This window comes from Cebus imitator, unplaced genomic scaffold (assembly GCF_001604975.1).
Source record: "Cebus imitator isolate Cc_AM_T3 unplaced genomic scaffold, Cebus_imitator-1.0 Scaffold249, whole genome shotgun sequence".
NCBI lineage: Eukaryota > Metazoa > Chordata > Mammalia > Primates > Cebidae > Cebus > Cebus imitator.
This window is the reverse complement of record NW_016107564.1, coordinates 623,359-636,514: the sequence shown is the minus strand read 5'-3', so window position 1 is coordinate 636,514 and position 13,156 is coordinate 623,359. Positions and strand designations below refer to the sequence as shown.

Sequence of the window (13,156 nt, the reverse complement as noted above, 5' to 3'; positions counted from 1 at the left end):
TTTAGAAGACGACTCCAAAGCAGATACGGTCGTTGTCACTGTAAGTAATTACAAAACATGACAATTTCAAATACTTGCTCTTAACCTGAAGTATAATGTAATATCTAGTATTTTGAACTTTATTTTTTTTAAGTATTTGAAAAGCTTTAAAAGACTTTCTTAAATACTGAGTAACCATTCAAATATTTTGATTAGTAGTATCTTTGTGTAAGCAGAGTTTGATTGTTCTTCATTCTGATTCCATCCTAACTTATGAGTGTGATTATTTAAAAATTATCTAGGGATGTATCTTCCTGTGGCCACCCTTGGCTAAAATATACAAATCAACTATTTTATATGAGGATTTTGATTTTGAGATAGTGGCTTCTTTATAGAGACTTCTGAGTTGTCTTGCTATCCTACTACTTACTGTGGAATTCACTTTGACCTAAAATATACAGAGATTTCGGTGCAGGAAAATCATCAGCGATATTTTATGTTTGAATGTCCTTCTTTGAACCTGAAGCATATACCTACCAAAATCATTGTATCAGGATTCCATTGCGTGCATTTCAGTGGATTATTATAAGGAGGACATTACAAGGAAAGCATTATAAGGAGGACAGACGTGTGTTCACTGACTAACAAAAGCACATGGGATTCAAACCTCAACTTTGCCACTTAGCCTGAGACCTGTGACTTAGGACCAGTCATGGGACCCTCTGGTGACTCAGTTTCCTTGAATGTAAAGTGTATAATGATACCTGCAGTACTTATCTCATGGAATTATTATACGACAAAACCAGAGAAGTACATGTGAATGCATTTACCAACATGTAAAATGGTTTGCCTTGGGGAATGTTAACCACAGTGGCCATACTGCCTTGCCTCAGTTCTCATCCTCTAGCGTCACAACAAGGAGGTTAGAGAAGACGCTTATTGGAAAGTCTGTATTTAGAAGCTCAAGCATCCACGTTTGCTACATATACTTAATCAATTATAGAAAATAGGTCTCAAAGGGTCTGCCTATGTAAATAAAGATCCTATACTACCTTTTACATCATTGAGTGCATTTCTGTGTGATGATTATAAACTGCTGATTTTAATTTTTTGTGTTTATTTAAATGTAGGTAGAACAGTCTCCACCTAGCAGCAAACTGAAAGTAATGCAAACAGGTATGTACCTACAGCATTCCTCTGTGTGTGATTTGAGGGAGGGGTAGGAGAGGCTGGCCATTGGAGAAGGTTTGGGACTCCCATTCTGCTTCTCATTGAAATGGGTGGCCCTCTTGGTAAAAACAGTTGTCCTTGTATCTAGGAAAGACTCTACCTATTGGTTTATAGAGCCCAGGACTCAAGAATTAAAATTATTTTGACTTTTTTTCTCCTCATTCCAGGGAGAAAAATATATTCCAAAATGTTGATAATGATTAGCTCTGGGTGGCAGAATAATGGGAGCATTCTATATTATTTGTTACTATTGCATATAAAATTTTTTCAACATTTAACTATGGGTGATCATTCTTCACTTTTTCTTGTGTCTTGGTAAATTAAGGTTTGTTATTTTTTAAAAGAGAAAGGACATTCAGCGCTTTTGATCTTAACCAGTTTTTATTAATAATTTTGTAGTATTTTGAATCCATACAAGAAGAAATCTTTATAATTTCAGTGCCCTTTATGGACACCAATTAAAGCTGTATGATTCGGGTTGTTTTCTGAATTTAGGTAAAATTATGACCATTTTAAGACAGACCTCTTTGTTGACCTTTCTATTGGATTAAGCTTTTCATCTTCATTGGTATTTTAAACTTGCAAAAGAGTGCAATTACTACAGTCACTAAAAGAAGTGCCTTTGAGTTTTTGAGTGCCTGGTGAATATCCCCATAATTTCAGCTTCAAGTAGTGTGTTGAACTAATCTTTATTTTTCTTACCATGATACATTCTCAGAAAATCCTAACATCTGCAGAAAGCAAATGCATAAAGAATGTAAATACACACCCTACAAACAACAGGTCATAATATGATGTACTTTTTTAACCACCGTGATGTATTTGGAGTCGAATTCTACCTATCACTCTACTTACTAGTTATGTGACTCTAAGAAAATTACATAAATCAAATTACTCAAGCCTGGTTTTTTCAAACTATAAGCTGGAATCATAATACTTGCAGAGCTACATTGAGATTTAGAAGTTCACATTAGCCAGGTGCGATGGCTCACACCTATAATCTCAGCATATTGGCAGGCCATCACAGGAGAATCACTGGAGCCCAGAAGTTGGAGATTACAAGAAGCTGTGATTGTACCATTGCACTCCAGCCTGGGCAACAGAGAAAGACCCTGTCTCATAAAAATAGAATAAAAGTCCTGGTTAAATATCCTTATTCGAAGTGGCTAGGACACCAGAAGTGTTTCAGATTTTGAATTTATTCTGATTTTGGAATATTTGCGTTTCCCAGTTGAGCATTCCTAATCAAAATTCAAAATGTTCCAGTGGCATTTCTTTTGAGGGTCATTTTGGTGCTCAAAAAGTTTTGGGTTCTAGAACATTTTAGATTTGGAACCGTCAGATTAGGGATGTTCAGCCTGTATGTCATTCCGACTTGCAGTTACTGTTGCATATTGTGGGCTCCTTATGTGCCTTTTTTTTCTTTTTGGGGTCAGAACATTTAAGCTGAAAGGGATCATAAAAGTAGTCTAACCCAGCCGAGCACAGTGGCTCACGACTGTAATCACAGCACTTTGGGAGGCTGAGGCGAGCAGATCACCCAAGGTCAGGAGTTCGAGAACAGCCCAGCCAACATGGTGAAACCCTGTCTCTACTAAAAGTACAAAAAATTAGCCAGGCATGGTGGCAGGCACCTGTAATCCCAACTACTCAGGAGGCTGAGGCAGGATAATTGCTTGAACTCAGGAGGCAGAGGTTGCAGTGAGCCAAGATTGCTCCACTGCACTCCAGCCTGGGTGGCTGAGTGAAACTCCATCTCACACACACACACACACACACAAAAAGTAGTCTAACTCAACTTGTGATCTTGCAGATGAAGAAACTGAAGGTCAGCGAATTTAAATAAAATCTGAAACGAAAACAGGTTTCCTGACTTACATTCTGATGTGATCTCTACTAGGTATTCTGATTCTGTCTTTGCTTGACTGTTACAAAATAATGATGAAGTGTATAACAATGTATTGATTCATACTGATACATTGACAGACAAGCCAGGCTGACTGTTGAAATTTAAATTTACAGTAGTAAAATATTAATGCAGAGATTTCCCTTTTCTTAAAGATGAATCCAACAAAGAAACAGCTAACCTACAGGAAAGAAGTATAAGCAATGTAAGTGTAAAATTTCTTATCAAGATATGTTGTTTAGAAATCAATTTAAATACTCAGTTGACCACTCTTTCAACTTTAATTTTATTGCTTCTAGGATGAAGGTGAAGAAAAAATAGTAGCCAGTGTGCGTCGGAGAGGAAGAAAACCCAAACGTTCTCTCGCTGCATCAGATGATGCTGGTATGTTTCTAGCAAATTCTTAATAAAAAGTCTTATTGTTTCAAAATCACCTTTTTAAGAGTTTTTCTTTGAGGAAAAAATCCAATGGGATACAGCTAATACTAATATTACATAAATATGTGTGAAATAGGTCTAATCCTGTGTCAGAAATGGTACATCCCAGACGCTTTTCTGAGTACATGGATTTTTTATGAACGCTGGCTGTGAACTGCATATGTAAACTATCCCAAATGTGTTTGAGATTAAGTTAAACAGTTGTGAATTGCAAGTGCTGAAACAAAAAGGAAGTGGAAAACCACTTCTCTGCCTCCAAGTCCCTAATGTCCTAAGTTCTAAACTCCATGACTCTCTCCCTTGGAAGTATCTTTGGGAATTATATAATCCAGGTGTTACCCTTCTACTTGAACAGAATCCTCAGAGCCAGAAAGAAAACGCCAGAAATCAGTTTCTGAACCAACGGAGGACAAGAAAGAGCAGGAGTCTGATGAGGAAGAGGAAGAAGAGGAAGAGGACGAGCCTTCAGGAGCCACCACAAGATCCACCACCAGATCAGAGGCTCAGAGGTAATGGGAGCAGCACAGAGCTGCCAGAGGCTATCACCAGCTTCTCCATCTGAAAACAGCTTTGGGTTTCATGGCATTCTCTTTGAATTGAATCATTCATGCTGCAGTGGAAGTTCTTTCATTTTCATTGTTGGCAGAGGGCACATAGTTTTTCTTGGAGAACGCATTTTCTGTTTTAAACCACTTTGGGGATTACTTCAGAGTCTTTGCCAGGTTTTAAATGCCTATTTGGTGGAACTCATTCAATTCTTTACACATATTTTTTGAGCATCTACCATCCTTCAGGTATTGTGTTGAGCACCATTCATAAATGTAGACATACATAAGACATGGTCCCTGCTCTCAACATGCTTAATTCAACTCCAGAGAGCAGGAGGAACCAGGCTCATGCACCACCGTCCTTACATGCACCTCACCAGTGCTATGCAGTAGGTTGATCATAGGAACGTGCCCACATTTGACCATTTTTGAGGAGGTCCATACTTGCATATATTTCCCAAAATGTGTTCTCTCAAGCCCTATTGTAGCGAGAAGACTCCAAGAAGAAGAGTGCAATGGTAGATGAGTTTGGGAATGTCAGTGAATTCTCTGTCCTTCCTACGTTACATGTTCATTAAAATATTAAGGGTTTGCCACACTCTAAAGGAAAGAAGCCTGTTGAACTCTGTTTAAACAAGCATTATCTGCTGATACTCCTTTTCTGTTGTTGGTCTGTATTATCATACCTGTTAACATATTCCAGTGTTCCTTTCCCCGTGGCACATTTTGAGAAATGGTACATAACTGTGTAGTTTCATCATACCAGTTAAAAACTTTACCAAACATGAATATTTTCCAAGCTGAGCACAGTAGCTCATGCTTTTCAGCCCAACACTTTGGGAGACTAAGGTGGGAGGATTACTTGAGCCCAGAAGTTTGAGAGCAGCCTGGGCAACATAGGGAGATCCTATGTCCACAAAAAAATTTTGAAAATTAGCTGGGCATGGTGGCCTGTAGTCCCTGCTGCTTAGGAGGTTGAGATTGGAAGATCATTTGAGCCCAGGAAATTGAGGCTGCAGTGAGCTGTAATCACACCACTGCACATTAGCCTAGGTGACAGTGAGACTCTGTCTTTGAAAAAATGTATTTTTTTAACTTTTAAGTGATGTGATTTACAAGCTGTTAATCTTGGTATTGTCTTGTTTAATTTCATTATCCAAGATTAATCAAAAAGTTCAGGAAGATTGATTTCAAAAATATCACTAACATCGTAAGATAATAGTATCTTGTCTTTAAATAAAGAGTTAAAATCAACCTGTTTCTAATTTCTTCAAACTTAACACATTATTAGCCATTTGTGCTGTGGTTTAATTTCTCAAAGAATCAGATTTTAGAGCCAAAGGACTCTAGAAGCTCACATGGCTAAAAATAAGGTGATCTCATATTTGTTTTTTAGGTGGAGCAGCTCAGATAAATAGAAAAGAAGTCACAAAATCAAAACTGGTGCTGCCAGGAGAGGGTGAGGGTGCTGGAGCCCAACACCCCTGCATCTGGGTATAGCATCCATCCCACCAGAATTACTGCTTCCCTCTAAACAGTTGTGGAAAGTAGGGCTCACCTCAGAGCAAGTTCCATAGGCCTTCTAGCCATCTTCAAGTGAGTGTCTAGAAATTGCTCTCAGGCTTGCCTTTTAAAAATTCTTTAAAAATAAATCTTATTTGATTTATATGGTTTTGTAATCACTAGAATTATCAAAACTCTTCCTTCATGCACTCTATAATATAAACTTTTGGTTTTCAAATGAATTCTTTTCTCTCTAGTTTAGATTATTTGGCATTGGTTGATCAGTCCCAGGGCTCTGGTGTCTTCCTAATTTCACAGATTGTCTGGGTTGGGTGGGCTCTCGGTGGTCATCTAGTACCACTAGCCAGCCAGTGCCTGAGTCGCTACACCTGCAGCTCCTCTGCAAGGGTCTTCCTGCTTTTGCATGGATCTCAGTGGCAGGGGAAGCTACATCCTCCTTAGCATTCTCTGACTTGTGTTCAGTAGAAGCTGGCCTTCCTGTAGCTTCTACTCTTGATTCTAGTTCTACTTTCCGAAACTTCTGTATAATTTTCCCTTACGTATTTGAGGGCAGCTTCCAGGTCTTCTTGCTTTTTGATCCCCCTCATCATCCCTATTTGTTCTCCTCAGTTACCTTTATCCTCTTTTAGAAGCATATGTGCAGCTGGGCACAGTGGCTCTTGCCTGTAATACCAGCTACTCAGGAGGCTGAAGAAGGAGGATTGCATTAGGCCAGGACTTCAAGACCAGCTAAGCAACGTAGCAAGACCCTGTCTCTAAAAATAATAATAATAATAATAATAATAAATTAAAAAGGCCACGTGCAGTGGCTAACAACTATAATTCCAGCACTTTGGGAGGCCAAGGCTGGTGGATCACTTGAGGCCAGGTGTTCGAAAGCAGCCTGGCTAACATGGTGAAACCTCGTCTCTACTAAAAATACAAAATTAAGCCTTGTTGCAGACTCCTGTAATTCCAGCTACTTGGGCAGCTGAGGCAGGAGAATTGCTTGAACCTGGGAGGCGGAAGTTCCAGTGAGCAGAGATTGCACCATTGTACTCCAGCCTGGGCAAGAGAGCAAGGTTCTTTCTCAAGATAGATAGATAGATAGATAGATAGATAGATAGATAGATAGATAGATAGATAGAGCAAGGTTCTTAAGATAGATAGATAGATTAGATAGATAAGATAGATAGATAGATACTCTTTCTCAAGATAGATAGACAGAAACAAACTTTATACCAAGTGTGGTCTAATGAATCTAGAAGAGGATTGTTTTACCGTATTTTCTGGTTGTTCTTCAAAGTGCATCCTCATTACTGAGTTGCCTGAAATTGAACAATACACTGGCTAACAAGTTCCTTTTTTAGAGGTTTTACTGTTAAATCAGAAATCCTTATCAGGTTCTTGTGCAGTTGACTACTTGGGCCTTAACACTTAGCCTTGTAAATTGTACTTTCATTAATCTTGGCCCTTTATTCTACCCTGATGTGTTCTTTTGTGATCTTTATTTTGTCAGCCAATATATTTTCTATTTTTCACAGATTTATTTTTTTTTTCTAAATCACAATAAAATACCATGCACAGTATGAGCAAAGATAGTATCACACAAGCCGAGATAGTTGTAGGTGACATTAAGATCGACTTCTTAGCAGTGGTCAGGAAAGCCAACCATTTTTCTGATTTTAGTTTCTATTGTTCTGACTTGCCCACAAGGAGCCTCATATTTCCTAAATAGTTCCAGGGACTGGAGTATTCAGTGCTACCATTGCCCAGTGTTTCTATAATCTGTTTCAGAAAGCAACATAGCAAGCCACCTGCACGTGCAGCATCCAAACTTGGCAGCCCAGACACAGTTTCTCCTAGAAATCGCCAAAAATTAGCAAAAGAGAAGTTACCTACCAGCGAAAAAGTTAGTAAATCTCCCCCATTAGGAAGGTAAGTCCCTGCTCACACTTCAAGTCATTTTTAATCCCCTAAGACTATTTTTGGTACAGTAATGCTTTCTTCCTAATTTCCTTTAAGATTTTGTCTCACCAAATAACTGTCTTTGGGGATCATTGGTTTCCAAGAAGAGTAGGAAGGGCTGCAGAAGGTTTCTCTGTGGCCTCACCAGTCTGGCCTTGCCACAGTGGACTGCCACACAGGCTTGTGCTTGATACCTGTGAGCCTTATCTGCCTTCTCTCATCCACCAAGACCAAAGGCAAGGTAGTGTGGTAAAGCATGTAACAGCCCGGAATCATTCTTGTTTTAGCTAGAGCATTGGAGAGGTGATGAGGTAATAAAGCTCCCTCTTTCAGGCACAGCCCCTGCTAGCTTACACCTTTCACTGCAGTCTTACTAGTCTTACTGCTTCTCAGAGGTGGCCATGAGCCTGCCTTTCTTGCCTTTGCTTGAGCTAGTGAGGAGTGTCCTCACCACCATCACGCCCCGTTAAGTCAAATCCTTTCCATCCTGCTTCAGCCCACTTCCATCTCTTCTTCTTGCTGCACTTCTGGTCAGTACTGGGCACTTGAGATGCCACATAGCATTGGTTCGGTATATGTATTTTATTTACCCCTCTGTTTCTTTCCTAAGATAGGAACTTGTCATGATTTCTAAGAAGCATTATCATATTCAAAAATAAAAGACTTTTCACTGCACACAAAGACCATTTTGACCTCTCTTACCACATTTTCATCTTCACAGCATACTTGTATGTATGTGCTGTTAGTATGTATGTGCATGTTTTCCCTATGTTGAAAGCAAACTATAATGCTAGGCACTTTCATATACATGCTCTCATTTAACGCTCATTCAGTGAACTGTAATAGTTACCCTTATTTTATATGTGAAGGAAAGAATCTCAGGAAGGTTTGCATGCATACTACTCAAAGTTGAACATGTGGTTGAATCACTTCAGGCTCTTGGTAAAACGCAGATCCTGGGTGTGTAAGTCTAGCATGGGGCCTGAGAGTTGGCATTTCCAACAAGCTCCTCAGTGACCAGTGCCCCTGGTCACAGACCACATTCTGGGTGGACTGGAAGGGCCTGGAAAAGCTACGAAGCTCACATGGCTAGGGAGAAGCAGCCTGACTTAGAGCTTCTGTCGGCTACCACTTGGCACCCAGCACAATGCCGCACATGGCACCTTCACTGAAAAGGTGTTCATTGAGTGGCTGGTGGCTTTCCATCAAAACAGTTTGAAATGGATTATCAACAAACACATTTTCAGTCATTGTCAACACATGCCAAAACCACATCATCTGCAACAATTATTGACTCAGTTTGAGGTTACTTACTTTTGCTGTCAAAGAAGGAATGAAAAACATGTCTTCATATCAAGTAGAGCCCCATTTCTCCATCTCCTGCAATTTTGGTTCCCCAAGTCTTTTATTCATTGACAGGACATTTACTTCCTGCTTGCCATGTGTTGGGCATTACACTAGGCACTGGAATTAGAAAAATGAATAAATCTCAGCAGCTGCCCTAAAGAATCATCGAGTCTAGTGGGAGAGATCTATGTGTGTAAGACTTTCAGAATTTTTTGGCAACAACCCACTATAAGAATGTCTTGCAGTATAGCTGGTGCTCACATTCTTGCTACTGTAACTGAAACAAAACTTTCATGAGTCGAATTTAATAAATGTGATATGAGTGGTATTTTTAATATGTGGTTTTAAAATACCGATTGTAACTTGCAGTCTGAAAAAACACAGCCAATAAATGCTGTGGTAAAGACCTCAAGTCTTCATATCAGTAAAGTTGCATTTCTCTGTGGGGGTTTCCAAAGATGGGGCATCTTGCTCTGTGATGCAGAAGGTGCAGGATTACAGTCCCAGATGGTGTACAAGTAGAAGGCAGAATTATAAAGGCTCTGTGTTCTATTCTGTGGATGATTTTCTCCTCAAAGTGTCAGAGACCCAAGAGAAACTTCATACATCTCCAGGATAGTAATGTGATTAATTGGGGTTTCCAACAAATAATTTTAATTACAGGCTAGATCAACAGGGAGATGCTGGTGACAGGAAGATTGGCTAGAATGTTCTTCTGAAATTCTGGTGCCTTTTCATCACAGCCATTTTCTGTAATACTGTGCTGTAAAACATGATCTTGCACTTGGTGAGACCCAGGTTGCAATCCTGCTGTGTTCTTGCTGGTTGATTGAACTTGGGACAGTTTATATATTGGTGGGACCAGCTGTTGATGTCTTTGTTTTATAGATAAAATAACTAGGGCCCAGAGAAGGAAGTGGACTTGAGCACCGTCAGCACCTAGAGTGTGGTAGAGCTGGAACCAGAGTGCAGGCTTCAAACTTCTCTTCCAGTGTCCTGTGTTTGTGTGTGAGGCTGACAGCAAATCACGAGTTAGCTCAAGCTCTTCGCAGAATAGCTCCTTTTCATGTATAACTGTTATTGGCTGTCAAGTTCAAAACTCTTCTGTTTTTTTAAGGAACTCCCAAGTTACTGAAGCAGCTGCTTTTAACCCTCACCATTGCCTTGACTTTGCTTAATGCAGATCAAAGACACAGCTCTCCCCGTCTGTCAAGCGCAAGAGAGAAGTCAGCCCTCCTGGGGCCCGAACAAGAGGCCAGCAAAGGGTAGAGGAAGCCCCCGTGAAAAAAGCGAAGCGATAATCCCGACCACTGCTGCCCTAGGCTTATGGAAGAACATAGTGGAGAAGAAAGAGACATGCCTCGGTGGCTGTAGGCTTCTCTTTAACCAGGAAAAAGATACGCATGTGCTGTAAGTCCCTAGGTGCAAGCTTTTTCTTGTTATGTTTTAAACAGCTTTATAAACTATTGTTCATAGAAGATATTATGTACATTTATTTCAGATAAAGGACAATAAGTTTACTTTGTATCTGAACTCAAAACAAAGTAGTTGTATATTTTAACATTTGAAATTGGGATTTCCCAATGTGACACATCATTAATGCAAACCCTTCCAGCCCAACAGACACCAGGCTGCCTACTGGTAATCTGTGTATAGTATATAAACATGTAAAAATAGGTTGTATTTTACTCTATGTATGATGCTAATCAATGAACATTTTATTTATTTTACAGAGAAAACTTATCTGTGAACTTTACTATATATCTGTTTATTTTACTTTATTCTTTTTTTTTTTTTTTTTTTTTTTTTTTAAATAAAAAAGGGTTTTAAAAATGCTATGCAGTCATTAGTAGAAAATTTTTTAGGTCTCTGCCTGCCCTGTAACTATCTTAATATGATCTGGCAGAAATTCGCATGTATCCAAGTAAAGTAGTTTAGCTAAAGAAAGGTTCTCCATTGCTTTTCTGTTCACAGTTGTGACTCTGTTTTTTAAGAATGTAACTTGTTTTTAGATTATACTTGCATCTGTGACTTTACTACCAGCCCCACTGACATAAAATAGGTTCTGGTTCAGGTAAAGTTGCGTCCAGTCACCTGCAGCAGAAACCCCTCTGTTGGTATTCATTCCTCTTCTCTGTGCTATTCTGAAGCTTCTACCAATACTCTTTCCATATGTCTTTTTCAGTGAAGAGAAATGCATTGAAGATTAGGTCACTCCTGTCTACTCAGTTTCAGGATTTTATGTTGTTTTATACACAGTTATTTCAGTATAGAAACTGGCTTTATTGCCACATGTTTTATTAAACATGTTTTAACTCTCATACGAGCAAACTGTCCAACTTCAGTTTTTCATAAGATTAAACTTCTTACGATCAAATTTGTCTCTTGCAATGATGTGATGAGTTGCCAAATAATTGAGATTATTTTAAAATGTTTTGTTCATATTCTTGTTTTATAATTAAAATTTACATTCAGTGTGGGTTTTTTTTTTTATTTTGACTCTTAATGTAAGGTGGATATTTCTGTCATTTTACATGGTTTCTTACTGAGATTTTATATATAAATTATAAAATGTTTACCAAAATTTGAGTGGTAAGAATTTTTTGTGTGTGTTTTAAAATTTGTCTGCATGAAAACCATTTCTTCTAATTGATCCTAGATGTATTGTCCCATGTTCACATTCAAATATGAGTCTGTGATGGCCTTTCTCGGTAGAACTGAACTTGGTAGAACAGAAAGTCCCTTGGAGACGAGGAACACGAGAGTTTCTCATTTTTGTCTATACAGATGAGTTTTAACCAAAGCTCAAAAATCTAAAGTGATTTGTCTTAAGAAATGTAAATCAAAGCCACAGTGATGTACCATCTCATACCAGTTAGAATGGCTTTTATTAAAAAGTCAAAAAATAACAGATGTTAGCAAGAAAAGGGAACACTTACACACTGTTGGTAGGACTGTAAATTAGTTCAGCTCTTGTGGAAAGCAGTTTGGAGATTTCTCAAAAAATTAAAATTACCATTTAACCCAGCAATCCCATTACCAGGTATATGCCCAAAGGAAAGTAAATTGTTCTACCAAAAAGATACCTGCACTTACTTGTTTATTACAGCACTACCCACAATAGCAAAGACAAGGAAGCCACCTAGGTGCCTGTCAACAGTGGATTGGATAAAGGAAATGTGGAACATGTACACCATGGAATTCTATGTAGCTATAAAAAGGAACGAAATCGGCTGGGCGCGGTGGCTCAAACCTGTAATCCCAGCACTTTGGGAGGCCGAGGCGGGTGGATCGTGAGGTCAAGAGATCGAGACCATCCTGGCCAACATGGTGAAACCCTGTCTCTATTAAAAATACAAAAAAATTAGCTGGGCGTGGTGGCGTGCGCCTGTAGTCCCAGCTACTCGGGAGGCTGAGGCAGGAGAATTGCTTGAACCTGGAAGGTGGAGGTTGCAGTGAGCCAAGGTCGTGCCACTGCACTCCAGCCTAGCACCTGGTGACAGAGTGAGACTCTGTCTCAAAAAAAAAAGGAACGAAATCATGTCCTTTGCAACAACAATGATGGAATGGCAGGCCATTATTCTACGTGAATTTACGCAGGATCAGAAAACCAAATCTAAAATTTAAAATGTAAAAAGTAAAAGGGTAGAATCTGAACTAGTTTTCAAGGTTCCTGATTCCTTTGGTCACAGTCTTTGCACTGGTCAATTTTAGATTGATTCACCAGCAGTGCATTCTGAAAATGCATTACTGTGACACTGATGTTACTCAGTTTAGTAATGGCTGCTGTGGGCATGACCCTGTAGGTACCGAGTCGTTGGAGTGTGAAGAAATGCTGCCTCTCGATGACACTGGAACTAAATAGTGGAATTACATGAAGAATTTTAAGATGGGGAAGTCAGCTAGACCACATGCCTTCCAGTGGTTCTAATACCACTGCTTATGGGACTTTGGAAATAGGAGGAAGCAATTCTTAGTCATCACAGTGATTTGCTACTACTAGTATTCAGCAGAAGGAAGGAGGTCAGGAATGCAAAACATCCTGCAATTCACAGGACAATCCCTGACTCCAAAAAAGAAAAAAATCCAGTCTAAAATCCAGTAGCTTCCGTTAACCCACTGAGAAGCACTTGGAGACCATCTCCAAGTTTGACATTTCCCAGGCGTCAGCGTGGTTACCACTGCCGCTGCCTCACTGCTTCTCTGTGAGCAACCTGAACAAGAGCCCACCTGCTCT

General features: G+C 39.4%; 1 protein-coding gene across 1 annotated transcript in view; it reads left to right on the top strand.

The window, feature by feature from the left end:
* BOD1L1 (biorientation of chromosomes in cell division 1 like 1) overlaps window positions 1-11,503 on the top strand; it is a 58,631-nt gene extending 47,128 nt beyond the window's left edge. The window contains 6 exon segments of the mRNA XM_017498704.1: window positions 6-40; window positions 1,110-1,155; window positions 3,271-3,320; window positions 3,415-3,499; window positions 3,909-4,062; window positions 10,103-11,503. Coding sequence (XP_017354193.1) covers window positions 6-40; window positions 1,110-1,155; window positions 3,271-3,320; window positions 3,415-3,499; window positions 3,909-4,062; window positions 10,103-10,220 — 488 coding nt within the window. The 3' untranslated portion in view covers window positions 10,221-11,503.
* The last annotated feature ends 1,653 nt before the right edge of the window (window positions 11,504-13,156 follow it).